Source organism: Blennius ocellaris (genome assembly GCF_963422515.1).
Source record: "Blennius ocellaris genome assembly, chromosome: 6".
Classification (NCBI taxonomy): Eukaryota; Metazoa; Chordata; class Actinopteri; order Blenniiformes; family Blenniidae; genus Blennius; species Blennius ocellaris.
The window spans coordinates 17,196,208-17,211,026 of record NC_137655.1 but is presented as its reverse complement, the minus strand read 5'-3'; the positions used below and the strand labels follow the sequence as shown (position 1 = coordinate 17,211,026).

The following is a 14,819-nucleotide window of genomic DNA, read 5'->3' as shown; positions in this document are numbered from 1 at the left end:
CTGAACACGGCTGCTTTGAAAAGGTCCTGTATCTTCAGTGCCAAACTGGTTTTTAACAGCGTCCTGGACTTTTTAACGCTATTTTGTTACAATAAGGACTGGTATTGTCCTCTGCATACCATGAAAACAGGCCACCCTTTAATGGTCAGTGCTCTGTACACACCCATCCCAGCACTGATTGTTTAAAATGCAGGAGCTGGAAATATGAAATTATTTTCTGGTATTATAGACCACATAACCCTAAGGACTGATCATAGCATGGCCAGGGGTAGCTGCCATCACCACTAATGCCATTTCAAGTAAAGTAAATATTCTATCTGTTGATCTTTGTTGTTTGAATGCTCTCGGAGAGCTGTTTTTTTTTTTGTTGTTGGTTTTTTTTTTTTTCAATCTTTGAATAATGGATATGAGACAAAGCCCAACATGTTCATAATCACTGTATTATGAAGTTAAGTGTAATTGAAAGCTTTAAAAGTTAAGTGTGAAACAAAATAGAGACTTTCAGTTCCAAACGCCGTCGCCCTCACAGAACTAGGCTGCCTCCCGTACACAGATCCCTTCATGGGTCTGCATGAATGGAAATATGCATTTGACAGGGTTTTTCAGTGTCGTGTATGAGATGGAAAACCTCAGTTCTGATTGGAATTGCTGTGTTTTTTCCACAATAAAAAACAGAGAGCTATTTGGAAATGAAAGCAATAAAAACTTACTTAAGCTGAAAGTATTGTGACTTGTTTTCTTTAAAGCTGGAGAGCAAAGAGTTAACTTTAGCGCACGTGGAGCTGCTATGCAGTGTGTTTATGGTTGTGACCTACAGATGGCATCATTGATCAAGAAAGTTGGTTTGGTAGCTCTGCCAGCAGTGACGCTTCTCTCACCAAGTCCCGACTACCTATTTCTTGGTCTTTAAAAAAAAAAAAAAAAAAAAAGTAATTTTACCTTTGAGGAAAAAATACAACTATATTAGCCTTTTATGCTGAATGTCATATTTTGTAACTTTTCCACTTGTCCATTTCAAAAACAAAAATATTAATACCTGCTCTGAATACAAATCAATTTTTTGTCTAAACATCTAGAGAGAAGTTGTTTTGTGTTGCACCTTCAATTTGAAACATAACACCGTAATCCTGTTTCACACTCATGATAACATGAACACTGTTATGTTTTGCCTCCTTAACACCAAGGTATCGCACCACTGCGTCTGAATGGGTTATACCCTTATGTTCTACCTTCAGGTCTATGTTCTCACCTCATGCTTCTACTCTGTCATATTAGCAGTATCCTCCATCAGTCCTTGTACTACGTTGCATAACTAAGCGTTGCAGGGCACTGGAATCAATCCCAGCTGACTGGGTGGAGGCAGGGTACACAGTGAACAGGTCACTAGTCCGCCGACTGGACAGAGAGAGACGGACTGTCACATTCACACTGAAGGGCAATTTGAGAGTCGCCCATCAGCCTCATATGCATGAAAAGCAGAATGCCCATTCTCGAACAGGTAGAACATGCAAACTCAGCAATACCCTATTCAAAGTGGAAACATTGTCTCCTTGGCAATTTATAGATTTTACAAGTTCTGAGGGGCTATAAAGATTTAAGTTGATTTTATGTCGATGCTTAAAAAGCAAGAACAGTCCTTCATTGATCCCACATGTAATGGATGTACAGAACAATGTGGTCTCTGTGTTTACCCATCCCGAGGAAGCAGTGGGCAGCTACGACACAACGCCCAGAGTGTGTTGGGGGTCAAGTGCCTTGCTCTGGGACCCACCTGTCGGTAGTGGGATTTAAACCCTTCTCTAACATTTTGGCCACCACGGTCCTGTAGCTCATTCAAGAGATTTGTTTGGAGAACTGCAGATAACAAAAAATAATTCATGTGTCTTGTCACACCATCCATAAGTGTTCTAATAAATACTGATGCTGGACAGTGAGCTTAATGATGCAAAGTGATCCCTCGAGAAAACCACTCCAAATCAACATGTATGCATCATTTTTAATGAATCTCATTTGGAGGAACATCCCAGCACTCATCCAGCCATCTGCAGAGTGCTGGAGCTGATCCCAGCTGGCTATGGGTGAAAGTGTAGCACAGCCAGGTCACCAGTCCATTACAGGACACACATTCATATTCACACTAATGGGCAATATTACAGTCACCAATCAGCCTGGAATGCATGTATTTGTAGAGTGGGAGAAAACCCATATATGCCTCCAAACCAAGACTTGAACCAGGAATATTAGGGCTTGCTGTATAAAGACAGCGTTTCTTTACATGCAAAAGTGTCTTTTTCTTTCATAAAGTTAATTATATTTCCTTCTCTTACACAAATCGCATGATTGCTGAGTATTATATGCATCAGACTGATCTAATATCTTGTCATGCTGCCACTGCAGACGAATTACTTGACTTTAGAGGACGTTCAGTGTGTATTCCCTAAACAAATACATTCCAGACCATAAATTAAAATGATTTGTTCATTGTGCACTATAACAGAACAAAGACCTCATCGTGCTTCTTCCCCACTGTTGTGACTGACTCGGTCATTCATAGTGAAAAAGACTCGCAGTCCAAAGTCTAGTCCCACCAGCAGTGAGCCAGGAGTGGGCAGGCCTTCAGGCCGGTAAGGGGCGGAGAGTGCGCGCCGAAGAAAACAGATTATACACCTCCTGTCTGGCTCTGGGCGGCCAATGAAACAGTACCCAGGAGGACACTTTATTGAGGCAACAATACATCGGATGGGAGAAGATAGCGCTCTCGGATGGCAGAATAACAACGCTACAACAACACGCTGGATTGTAAAAGTGAATGACTGGATCGAGGAGGAGTGAGAGTGAATCAGCAGCGCAACATGAGCCATCTCCTCCAAACTCGTGGTGCGCGCTTGTAGCGGGGATCGGAGTCGCGGATGAGCCCATGATGAATGCCCTCTAAAAGTTTGTTGTTGTACTGTGCGGGCTGGACGTTAGTCGATGGGAAGTGGGGCGCAATGATGAGCACCCCAGCGCACCCGGAGACCAGGAAATTTACGCGCGGCTTGGGTAAACCTGGCACCGCGGCTGAACTCAGGCAAAGTGTCTCAGAGGTGGTGAGGACCTCCGTGCTGATTGTAAGTACACACCGTCCTCCCCTATCCTCCTTCCTCCTCCTCTGTACCTCCGTGGTTAGTGCCATGGTCTTTCCGTGGCGCAGGGATCCAGCTGCTTTTTTACGCACTAAACAGCTGACTTTGGGTCAGCTGGGCGGGGGCAAGCCACTCTTTCAGGGTGAAATACGACAGATCCTGTTATGAGTGCGTGACCCTGAGCTGAAAATGGCAGTGGGCATGATTTAGGGACGACCTGTGGCAGACAGGTAGTCATCTCTTGATGATGCATGTGCACCACCAGAGTTTCATCCTTGGACACGTCATGTTGGTATACTCTCGAAATTTAACACTATGTCCAGAGTTACTTGAACTGTTAAACTGATCTGTCATTACAAGAGAATTGTATTTATAAATATTAAATGTTATATATCTTCTTCCATATTTTATGTTTTTGTTTTTGATTTTGGCCATGACTTTAGGAGATGACAACATTTACTAAAAACTCGTACAACCAACTCTTCTACTGTCGTTTATACAGAATCATTTAAAGCAGTTTGACATTGTTGGGTACTTTTGGTTTCACCAAGCTCACTTTAGACTTGTGGAAATAGAATAGCATTGAAATTTAGGGTCATCAGTGCAATGAGCATCCATGAAATGTAGCATGAGAGTTGGGTAGAAGGAGCTTTTTGAATGAATGAGGGTGTGTTGCATTCCTATAAAAGAGTAGTTTGACTTTTTTGAGAAGATGCCGTGATGTTTGTGGCATGTGTTATGACGTAAGTGCTGTATTTCCTCCAGAATCAGTGCTTGAGTAAAGTTGTGTGCTGTCTATCAAAGAGGGCGTTGCATTACAATGAGATGACATAATATCTCCTGACAGGAGAAAGGACAAGGCTTTAGTTTCCTGCTACAAAGTGCACAGTGACAGTGACATAATGCGACTCTGGTTTGCAACATCTGGAAAGTGGTGCACCTCCTCAGTGTCAGTTTTCCTCGGGGCTCGGGGAGGAAAAAGGAGTCGACCCTTTTGTTGTGTCCGAGTGTTTCGGGTGTTTAATGCTCCGTCTCATTGTCCCAGCTTTCCTGGAAAAAGTTGCTAAGCAACAGAAACGGACACCGTCTGAGCTCTCTGTCAGGGAAATGAAATCCTGAGTCAGGATCCCAGAGATCCAACCACACCTTCGTATTATTTATTCATTCTCACTCTGGTGCACAGCCAGGGCCGAGGGAGGAGAGCAGAAATGGATACAAGTATGCACGTTGGGAAATCAGCATGGGGAAGGAGTGAAGTAACTTGTTAAAACTCTGCATGGGACTTTATTTTGCAGCAGTCTGAGCAGGGATCCAGGATTTCCTCTGTTGACAAACACTTTCACACGAGCTGTTGCTTGGAGAGTATGAAGTATGCGTGAAAGCCCTTAAATCATATTAACTACTCAAAGTTCTGAATTAAAGTCAGATAAACATGCTTGAAACATCTAAACTTATATAAATGTTTAACTGTTGGCCACCCGTCAGGCCTCATCCCTGCATATGTGAATGTATGCCTGTATGACTGAGTTCAAGTGTTTGCTGAAGCTTCTCAGTGGGTCAAGAATGTGAGTGCACACAAGACCGCTGTCCACGCAGCTCGTAATTATTCCTCCATGAAACATGTAAATACCACAGCAGGAATGGAGGCATCTTTTCACCGACATAAAGGAGAGATTGTGGCTGTTGTTACTGATTCTAGTTAGACGCTCCATAGGTTTCTGTTTATTTTTTTTGTTTTGTTTTTCCTACTTTGAATACAAATATAATTGTACTTTTAAAAAAAAGTATTTTAAACGGCTGGGAAGATTGACTTTAATTCATTTAAGTTGTAATTGTCCCACTTATACATCCACTGTTCATACAGCTGTTTCTCAGCTGTAGCTTGTTTGAGTCAAGTGTGCTGTGCAGCTCCCTTCTCCCAACAATTTGTACATTTTGTGGAGACACACACACACACACACACACACACACACACACACACACACACACACACACACACACACACACACACACACACACACACACACACACACACACACACACACACACATCTTCGAGACTTATTGTTTATTGTTGGAGTTCCGAGCGTAGACACTTGTAATAGGCCGGAGCCTCGTCCTCGCCGTCCCTCTGTTTCTTAATACTTTCGCCATGCTGAGAGCGCCATTACCTCCACGATGGCTACCGTCAGCTTTCTTGGTGTTGCTATTGGAGACAACAAAACAACGCTTGGTTTTTTTTTTCTTTGAGGGGGAGTTTTCAAACTTTTGATTAATTTCACAGTTTGCTCATCGCTGGTTTGAATCCCACTGACGATGGGTAACCACTGCGTCCTGGAGGAAGCCAAGAAACATTCTCTCTCATTTAAGTTTTTCCACTCTTTATCAACATAAACTGATATCAACAACTACTGCCAGGTCACATAATTGTATACATCTATAGAAGTGAGTCAGTACTGAATCCAGATGTCCACAAAGGGGCAACAGGTCCGAGGCAGAGACATTGATGCTGACTGAATATGAAAACTGGATGAAGTGTGACATATTTCATATTTCATATGATCATGTAACCATGTCCTGGAACAATTTTTCTCATCGTAGCACCCGATGAAGAGACGGTGAGGACAAGTCTTGACATTTGGCATAATGTAGAATTAGTATTTGTTGTGCGGTTCTATACACTTGTTAACATCACGGACGTATCGGCTGATGCGTATATAACAAATCAATGTACACATTTAGTTAGTGTATACAGTGTATGAGGCAGCTGGGGGGCTGTTGTGTAATTGTAATCAATAGTCCTAACTGCCCTGCCGCCTAATAGTGATATACTCAGATCCTCCGTGTCCCCGCTATGTGCCTGACCTCAGGGAGAGGCACACCAGATGGGCGTCATTATAGTGGAGTGATGCTATTAGCTGAACATGACCAGTACGTACACAGCTCACTCTCCCTGCAAACCAGAAAGGAAAGGGATGCTCTCGCATTTGTGCTCTGATGAAGATCACCAACAGCACAGATGACAATCACCAGAGGATACACAGGCGTGTTGTGAGGCATTCATTGCAGATGTTGTCATTCTGGCGGAAGAAGTATACTGTGTATAGTGATTTTGTGTTTTTTATTAAAAGAACCAACACAAGAAAGTCAACCCACTACAAGTAAAAGTGTCCAGTGACACCAAAACAGATGTATGGCTCATCATCCTTCATCACACACACACACACACACACACAGAAAACGGTTTTGCACTGTGTTTGCTCAAGTTAATCTTAAAAGGTCGTGACTCCCAGCTGCAGTCACACGTTGATGCAGTTTTGCATGTACTGAAAACAACACAAACCATGACCCCTCCTTCTGCTTTGTAGGCGAAATATACAACACTTCTCTGGTGAGACGTCGCCGAATTCCCACAGCGACACACCTCGGTATCTGTTTTCATCGGCATTTTCTCTGATGTGGGAATCCCAGAAATAAACCAGATGGGTGTGTACTCTGCCTTTTGAACATTTGAAGCGTGTCCATTTTTGTTTTTGTTTTTTTTTTCTAGGCCGAATTCTGGTTTTGCCAGGATAAAAAAATCATGTTCTGTCATGCAGCGCTGCAGGATTTGTCAGTCATGTCTTTTGCCCAAAACATGCTTGGTGGATTCACCTTGTACAGCCACGATTAGACAAGTGACCGTAAGGATAAGGCTTGATAATCTTTGAATAATTTTCATCAAGTTTGCCCATTTTCAGAGAAAAGGAGTTGCGCACTGTGCCGTGTCATGCAGCAGATGCTGGCTGTCATGTCGACCGCAGGACTGAGCCGGTCAGAAGATTACAGGCCAGTGTTGTGTGAGGTCTAAGCAGCTTGACCTCCTCGTGTATTCCCTGGCCTGTCTGTCACTGTAAAGCCTGTTAGTATCCGAGTAAAAGTGTGCGTCGCTGTGTTTCTAAACAGTACAGTGCTCTGCAAGCCAAAACCCGGGGGGGGGGGGTAGATATGGGAGAGCAGATGGGTCAATAATGCATGAGCCTGCTTTGCTAACCGGTGCACCCATTAAGAGGCTCTTTCCTCTGCTCACGGTTTGACAAGTCCAAAAGCTATGAGTCCATTTTGTGCTAAACTTTACATTCTATAATCAAACTTCCTAACGAGTTGGTTTATATTTAGTAAGTATAAACCAAACAGCTCTGTGCTTTATTGCAGTGTTTTCTTTTTTTTTTTTTTTAAACCAGGAAGTCCTTGGTGATTTAAATTTCTTTGTTGAGGGAGTCTAGCGCGCCATTACACTGGTACAAAATACTACAAATACATCCTGAAATTACATAATTCATGGAGACCAAGCAATTACACACTTTGCTCAGACTGGGTTAAACTCACATAGGAGTAAATCCTGCCATCCTTCTTGTTATAATGTTCACTTTTCTAAAAGTTAGTTACTTATTGAATCAACTGTTTGATTGTAGGAAGCAGTTTGAGGTGCTGATTACATTTATTACTCTTATTTCTGTTATTTTAATTAAACCAAAACTGTATAGCAAAAATAGTGAGTCAAATACCTTTTTTTTCAAGCTTTAAATTAGTTTTTACGTGAGTTACTTTGCAGTTTATGTGTTTAGAAAAGTTATTCATAAAGTCTATGCAAGCTTCATTCAGTTTATCTGAAACTTGTAAATAATTTACAACGGAGTCAGTATCCAAATTATTAAATTGTAGTACGAAAGTTACATTATAAACCATTTAAGATACATAATAAAGGTTCTTCATGGGAGGGTTTGTGTTCAGGTTTGATTTTGTAGAGCAGGACAATAGTGCGTATGAATATTGTGAATACAGGAGAAATTGGACATGTAAAATAAACTGATTAGTTGAACAATCTACTCCATGATTGATGGGAAAATACTTTAACAATTCTGTCATTTAAAAAGTCATTTTCATATTTTCTTACTTCTGGAAGCTTGTGTGCATTCATGGTTATTTGATGGCCTGTTCCATGTGTTCCCCTGCCTTTGCTCCAGACCCCCACTGCTATGGATGTATAAAACTGTGTATAAAGTGTATTGGTGGATGGATAATTGAGATAAAAAAAAACAACAATGCTCACTTGTCTTACAGTTAACCATGTACATAATGCACAATAATCCTGTAAATGCAGAAAATTACATTTTCTGTGTAGTCACTGGAGAAAAAACTCAACTCTATAAGCTGTGCAGCATAATTTGGAATAAAACGTTCTGGGAAAGTGAGAAATAAAACACACTCGCCAGACTCATTATAAAATGTGTCTGCTTGGGTTTGGTTATGCCTCCTGGCACTTCCAGTAATAATCTAAAACAGATTTGCCAGTCTGGGCTTTTTGCATTTAATAGTGGGAAGCTTGAGAATTTGTCAGCTGAGCACATACGTTTTGGGATAATATGAAGCACTCAGTCAGATATTGAAAAGGTTTCCCTTCACCCAGCCTGGAGTGACCCCAGTTAGGTCTCATAAATGCTCCAGCAGCGAAGCCAACTCAAATGATCCAGGAGCCAGACAGACAGATTTCGTTCCAGCGCAAGTGAAAACTGATTAAACGTCATGGATGTGAGCGGAGAGTGTGCTTTAACCGCATGTCAAAACAAGCGTTAAATCTGAACTTCGAGCTGAAAAGTTTTCGCACAACGTGGCCACAGTATTTATTGTTTAATGGTATCTTGTGGAAATGTAGGAAATAAAATCACATTTAACACTCTAATAATCGGTGTACTTGATAATCCATTGATTTTCACCTTTTGTGATAATGTATCAAGTTATGGGAGTTTCTGTCGACAGACATCGCCTCATTCATTTAGAAGTAACTTACTCTTAAAGCCATCAGTCTTTGTTTCTGCCAGAAGTTTGGACATTTTTTTAAAGCTCAATTCTTTCGACTCTTTCCTCATGGTTAAGTTTTTAGTTTCAGTGCATGTATGGTAGTGGACATTCAGCATTGGCATAATTGATTTGACTATTTGTTTATGTTATTGGTAAGAAAAAAAGCTTAAACAGCCGACTATATAGAATTACTTCCATCCAGTTATCGCCTATTTGGCATTCCAGCCTAGGAATGTGAGGAACCCAAAGCAATCCCAGCAAAAGGCAGGCTGGACTGGTTGCATCTCCATAACAGGGCAAACACGGAAAGACATACAATAAAAAATGCACACACTGATCAAGATATTTCTCTGGACACACAGATGAAACTTAGACAGACGTGTTTGGACTGCAGTGGTGTGCTAGGGTTTACTGTTATGTACTGTATGTGTTATACGCCATTGTTTGTACTAACACAATGGTATTCTCTTCAGAGTAATCTATTGAGAAATGTTGCCGTTTATTGTCCCGCCCTGAAGTGCAATGAAACTTTGTTGTCAGTGCAAAATGTAAACAGCTGTCAACATGTGGTTTGTCCACTTTAATAGTAGCACGACAAGGATTTTTGTTGTTTCGACGTGCCAGTTTAAATAGAAGACAAGAGAATGATTTCACAGCTTGAAAACGGGACCATCCATCCAAGCAGCAGCAGCATTTACTCTCCTAAGTAGCTCCATCCTGCCTGAACAGGAAGTGCCCATGACTTCCCGTCCTTCATCTTTTGGTGGGAGAGTAGAGGCCTGTCTTTTCCTAGACAGAGCAGGTTTCCTGTGCTGTGTCTGTATTTGGGCCGATCACAGGCGTTCTGGGCAGCGTTCGGTGTTAAACCGCCCACTCCGGCTACTCTGCCTGATAGAGCAGAGCTGTTTTGGAGCACAGATGAGGTTACCATAACAGACGGAGCCAGATGAAGTGCCTGGCTGGCGGCTGTTTTCCTGTTAGCAAGTGCACGGCAACACTCTGGGATGTGGTTTACACTCCCTCGAATTTACGGTATAGCTTATTATAGCCGCTTCCATTATTGATGGACATGAGGATGAAGCTGAAGTTTGGTTTTTGTCGTGTTTGTTTGCTCGTTGCTGAGGTGGGGTTTGTTTTGAAGGAGGCTGGCTGCGTGGGTGACTCTTGACAGCTTGATTCTCCCGCTTTTTTTCCCCAACAAATTGAAGATTAGTTTGGAAGAATTGAGCTGATGTGCGGTCACTGTTATGGCAGTCTATCCATTTTAATGCAGCTTTTATGTAGTTACAGCACACTTCTATCTAAATGAAGCTCCTTCCCTCACATGTACATCCTGTTATGGAGCCGTGATCGCAGCACATTATCATCAACCGTTTAACAAGTGGAGCATTGCTTTGCTTCCATCTTTCCGACCATTAGCGTTGCTATTTTGGAAGCTGCAGAGTACCGCACCTTGTTGCAGCTGATGGAGATAAAAACGAATATTACAAACACGCAGTCAATCCAGTTTGCCTTCCTGTGTAAACTGATAACAACTCTGGAGTCATCAACGTTGATCTAATAAGGAGCAACGACAGATCAATGTTTACATGTCACACAAACACACAAAGTCTTATGTTCCATTTACAGTGTGCAGATTTGACAACTGACAGCAGTCACTCTGAAGGTTATGCTACTTTCCAGTTGACTTTGGTGCTTGGCATTCCCAACCTATTTAATAATTTCCTCAAAAACAATTCAGGATTTAGTTCCCATCAGTCACAACATTAATTGTCGGATCATACTACATGAGAATGACTCAAAACTGTTCAACAGCTTCCCAGATGTCAAACTGTAAGAATAATAATGGTTTCATTTTAACACAGGGTTGATATGTGTACAGTGTTGTGCATGGTACTGAAATGCAATATGGGATTACAGTTACTAATTACTTACTGAGCTGTTGGTACTGTGTGAGTCAGTCTAATGGCTGATTCATTCATTTAATTTAGTCACGTTTACATCAGCTATGCATCCATACATTCACCTTCCATACAAATTTTGTCAACTACGGTCACTGTAGTGCTGGAGCTGATTCCAGCTGATTAAAGATTGAAAGTGAAAGTTCCATTATTTATTTACTTTTGAGGTTTTGCTTCTTCCAAATGCTACTAACATTTCATCTATGACAAAGCAGAAGCATCAACAAAACAGCTGAAAGGATGAAGGATACAGAAAGCTCTTATAAAGACAAACTGATGTTTATTTTGGGCCAGGAATACACCAAATGTGGCTAATGATAATGCTACTGCCTAATATCTTTCATAGGCTTTTATTTTGAATAGTATCCATTAAGACAACACGTTCAGAAAACAGTTGCGTGTGTTGCATGTCAGCATTTCTGCAATTATCAACTGTTTTCATATATAGCAGCAGTAATCAGTTCATTAAAACATCCGTGATTACGCTGTGTTACAGTGATTTGTCAGACTGTTTCTTTTGAGAATAGTCTTTGATTTCCTGACCCTTATTCCTTCACATTCTTTGCTGTGTAGATCAGCCTCCCCTCCTTCAGCTCTTTGAGGAGGAGTCTTTATTTGCGTGCTGTTGTCTGTAACAGTCGTATGAACGATGCCATAACAAACAGGTCTTCTCATGGCTCAGCCCACTCGAGACTGAGTGAGCGAGAGAAATATATCAGGAGTATGTGGGCACTGCAGCGCCTGCCATCTCTGATTCATTCATTTTACGAGAGGTCCGAACACGAGGTGGAACTCATCAGGTCAAAAGGCCCGAAGGCCGAATTGTTGCTCTGCACACGTGCAGCAGCCAACAGATGAAGCTCATCGGATTAAGTCCTGAAAAGCAGCAGAAACACTCCATGCTGGTCACTGAACAACACATCCTCTTTTGGCTGATGGAGAAATGTTTAGAAAGAGCACATAATGATTTTGCAGATTTCCTTGTAAGGTCAGTATTGTGAGGTGCTTTTGCCTCATTTGGCTGTAAAAATAATACATCTCTTTCACTGCAACTAACCATTAACTGACTGAGAAGAGATGGGAGGAATTACTTTTCACCCAGTGGATGCCTTTTATTTGTTTGTTCATTTGATATTAATGTAGAAAATCTATTTTTTGCAGGAAGGTTTTCCACGTGTGTTAAATGTTTTTCTGACTTTACAGATATTTGCTTTCTAATCAAATGTGAATCGCCACCAGTTTAATCCCATTTATTTGAGAACATACTTGTGTTCCCCTAGTAAATAACAATTCAATTTTTTTTAATTCAGCTTTTTTAGTCTTGACCTGCTCTTGTGGGAGATGCTTGCTTTTGTAGTTGTGAAATGCGTGTCCATATTTACTATTTAGTCTGACTGTCATGTGGCGCTTGAGCACTTAGAGTTTAGTTTATTGTGGCCTCAGTCGCTTTCTGTGGCAATAAAAGTGCTGAGAGTGAAACAAAAACTGTCAAATAATGGGATGGTCGTCTAAATAATGATATGAAATATCAACAAGCTTTACTTAAGAGTGTATTTATACATCATTGTAAGAAAACATTGGCTTTTTCGTCACTTCTTTGTTTTTATTTCCCTGGGAGTGCTGCTTGCAGGCTTTAATGTCAAGCAAAGCGGCCCACTCTCAATGGGTTAATCTGCTCTGAACAGCATATCTGTCCCTCTGGCTCCTTTGACGTGACCTCACCGTGGTCGCTGACCTCCCATTCATGCACACCATGCGGATCACTCCAGGATCAGCTGCTGTCGGATGCGGCGTATCACAGGGGGATGGATTAGTCCACAATTAGCCAATACAAAAGTCACTTCCCTGCATTGAGAGTAGGAGCTTTGGCCAACAGCGATAATCTATAAATAGAAAACACTTTCTAGTTTTAGCCTTTCCTGCTGGGATATTTGAGATCAATTTAAGGTTGTATTTTATTTCTATTGTAGCTTGAGTAAAAGTCATTGTATGGGCTTTATTTGTTCTGCGTTGAGGATGGATACGGCTGTGGATCTTATCAGGAACCATCCTGCTCCGCTGCTTTATACCCAACTGTCATCAACAAAGGTGAAGGTGAAAGTTGATATGAATGTTGTTCATCTGGAATTTCCCTCAAATTCTGAATGCACCTAGAGCACCAACATCGCAGTGTGAAGCAGCGGCATCATTAATCAGGTAAACAGATTGAGCTCAGAGAGGCCCCACATCAGGTTAACCCTTAAAACCAACGGCTCCCTGTTTTCCCACACCGCACGCTGCTGGATTAATTAAACTGGGGCTAAAATCTCTGCTGTTCTCAGCGATCAGGCTCATGGTTGTGTGCGCTGTGTGGATGAGACCTGCCACAGCCAGAGGGGATCAACTATAATGACTTTTCACCAGGCTGGCTGCATAGCTGGCATTCCTCATTCTGACACACTGTAGGCCAGAGAGGAGGGGAGGTGGAGGGGAGGTGGAGGGGGGGCAAGGGGAGGGGACCAACCTATGAGGGGCGGGGCAAGGCACAGGGTATTTCCAGGGTAGGATTTGTGGCTCACATTCTGATTTTCAAGTGTACTTTGCATGTATAAAGACAGGACCTACACCGAAAAGACTGAAATGCCACAGTGAAGAGAGACTTTGTTGCCCCTTTGTAAAGGTGGAGTTGCACCTAAACCACGTACGCAAGTCTATTGATCAATCTGAGGGGTCGGGACGTGATTAACCAACAAAACATTTAGTTTTGCAGCACTTCTTTATTATTTGCAATTTTGATTATGTCTGTGAAATGCTTATTCAAATTCAATTTGATATGTTCCCCGAACAGATCATGAGAGGAAGGAGGTATCTCTCCAGCTTTTGCTTTCAATTCTTGTTAATCTCGTTACATATTTGCCATTGTGTTGTAATTGCAAATGGTTCAATTAGGTTCTACCTGATTTAATCTAATGCAGCCTAACAACTGATGCACTCTGAAGTTACATCATGAAGTTAGAAGACAAATGGTGTCACACAAATGTTGTTTTGGTGTCTCATTTTCAAAATCCCACATGAGGATACAGTTTTTATCAGTGATGCAGAACTTTCTATACAGTAACATCGGTTTTTAACGGAAACTCAAAATATAACGTAAAGCTGTTAACTATTTAGTCGCAGCAGGACAGAGCGAGACAGCAGCTCTTCAACCGTTTTCATCTACGACAAAAGTAGAAAGTTCATATAAACATAAATAGTAACTGTAATTAGGTACTGGTGTATTACTGCCACAATGTTACTGTAACACGTTACCCATCCATATAGCTTATGCCTGACAGGTCAATACACCACTGCTATCATGGAAGTGTGGAGCTGATTCTATCTTCAGCCAGAGGACTTTCAGTACAAAGTTTAAACAAGCCTTCTGATGTCAAATGAATTTCAATGAGTTTCCCATTCATAAAAAAAAAATATCCATACAAAACACTGAGCTCCTTTCTTTCTGTCAAAGCTCAGCTCTGCACTTGCTGCCCACAATAAACAAATGACTTCTGTTCTGAGTGACAACTTCACTGGGATTTAGGAGCTTTACTTCTAAAAATTCCTTCTTCTGCTGTTTTATCAGCTGACATCCACAAAACACGGAGGGAGGATAACACAATAGCTCGTAGACGTACATGAATGTCTTCTGTGGTAGGAATCATGTGACTTTGTTAATCTATGTCAGGCTTTTCAGTCAGAGCTTGTGCCTACAGTGTGAACAGCCTTCTCCTTGAGGCTTCACTTTTGTTTCCGTCCTTGTTTGTTTTCCAGGGAGTTAGCGCTGCGAAAGCAGATTGTCCTGAGCGCTCGCCATACTTGCTGCAGTGTCCGTCGTTTGGACAGATAAATAAAGTTAGCGGCGTGGTGTTTATGGA

At 41.7% G+C, this 14,819-nt stretch overlaps 2 protein-coding genes across 5 annotated transcripts in view; both read left to right on the top strand.

Moving 5' to 3' along the window:
• LOC308131709 (FERM, ARHGEF and pleckstrin domain-containing protein 1-like) overlaps positions 1-712 on the top strand; it is a 54,196-nt gene extending 53,484 nt beyond the window's left edge. Inside the window, exon 27 of the mRNA XM_080498537.1 lies at positions 1-712. This exon is cut by the window's left edge and continues 489 nt beyond it. The gene's annotated coding sequence lies outside the window, so the exon portion shown is untranslated.
• Positions 713-2,728: 2,016 nt separating this feature from the next.
• The window catches only part of LOC308131839 (dedicator of cytokinesis protein 9), a 76,910-nt gene continuing 64,819 nt past the window's right edge, over positions 2,729-14,819 (top strand). For all 4 annotated transcript variants that reach the window (XM_080498707.1, XM_080498703.1, XM_080498706.1 and 1 more), the window contains exon 1: positions 2,729-3,110. In XM_080498707.1, the coding sequence (XP_080354833.1) occupies positions 2,925-3,110 (186 nt within the window). In that variant the 5' untranslated portion in view covers positions 2,729-2,924. The remainder of the gene's footprint in view (positions 3,111-14,819) is intronic.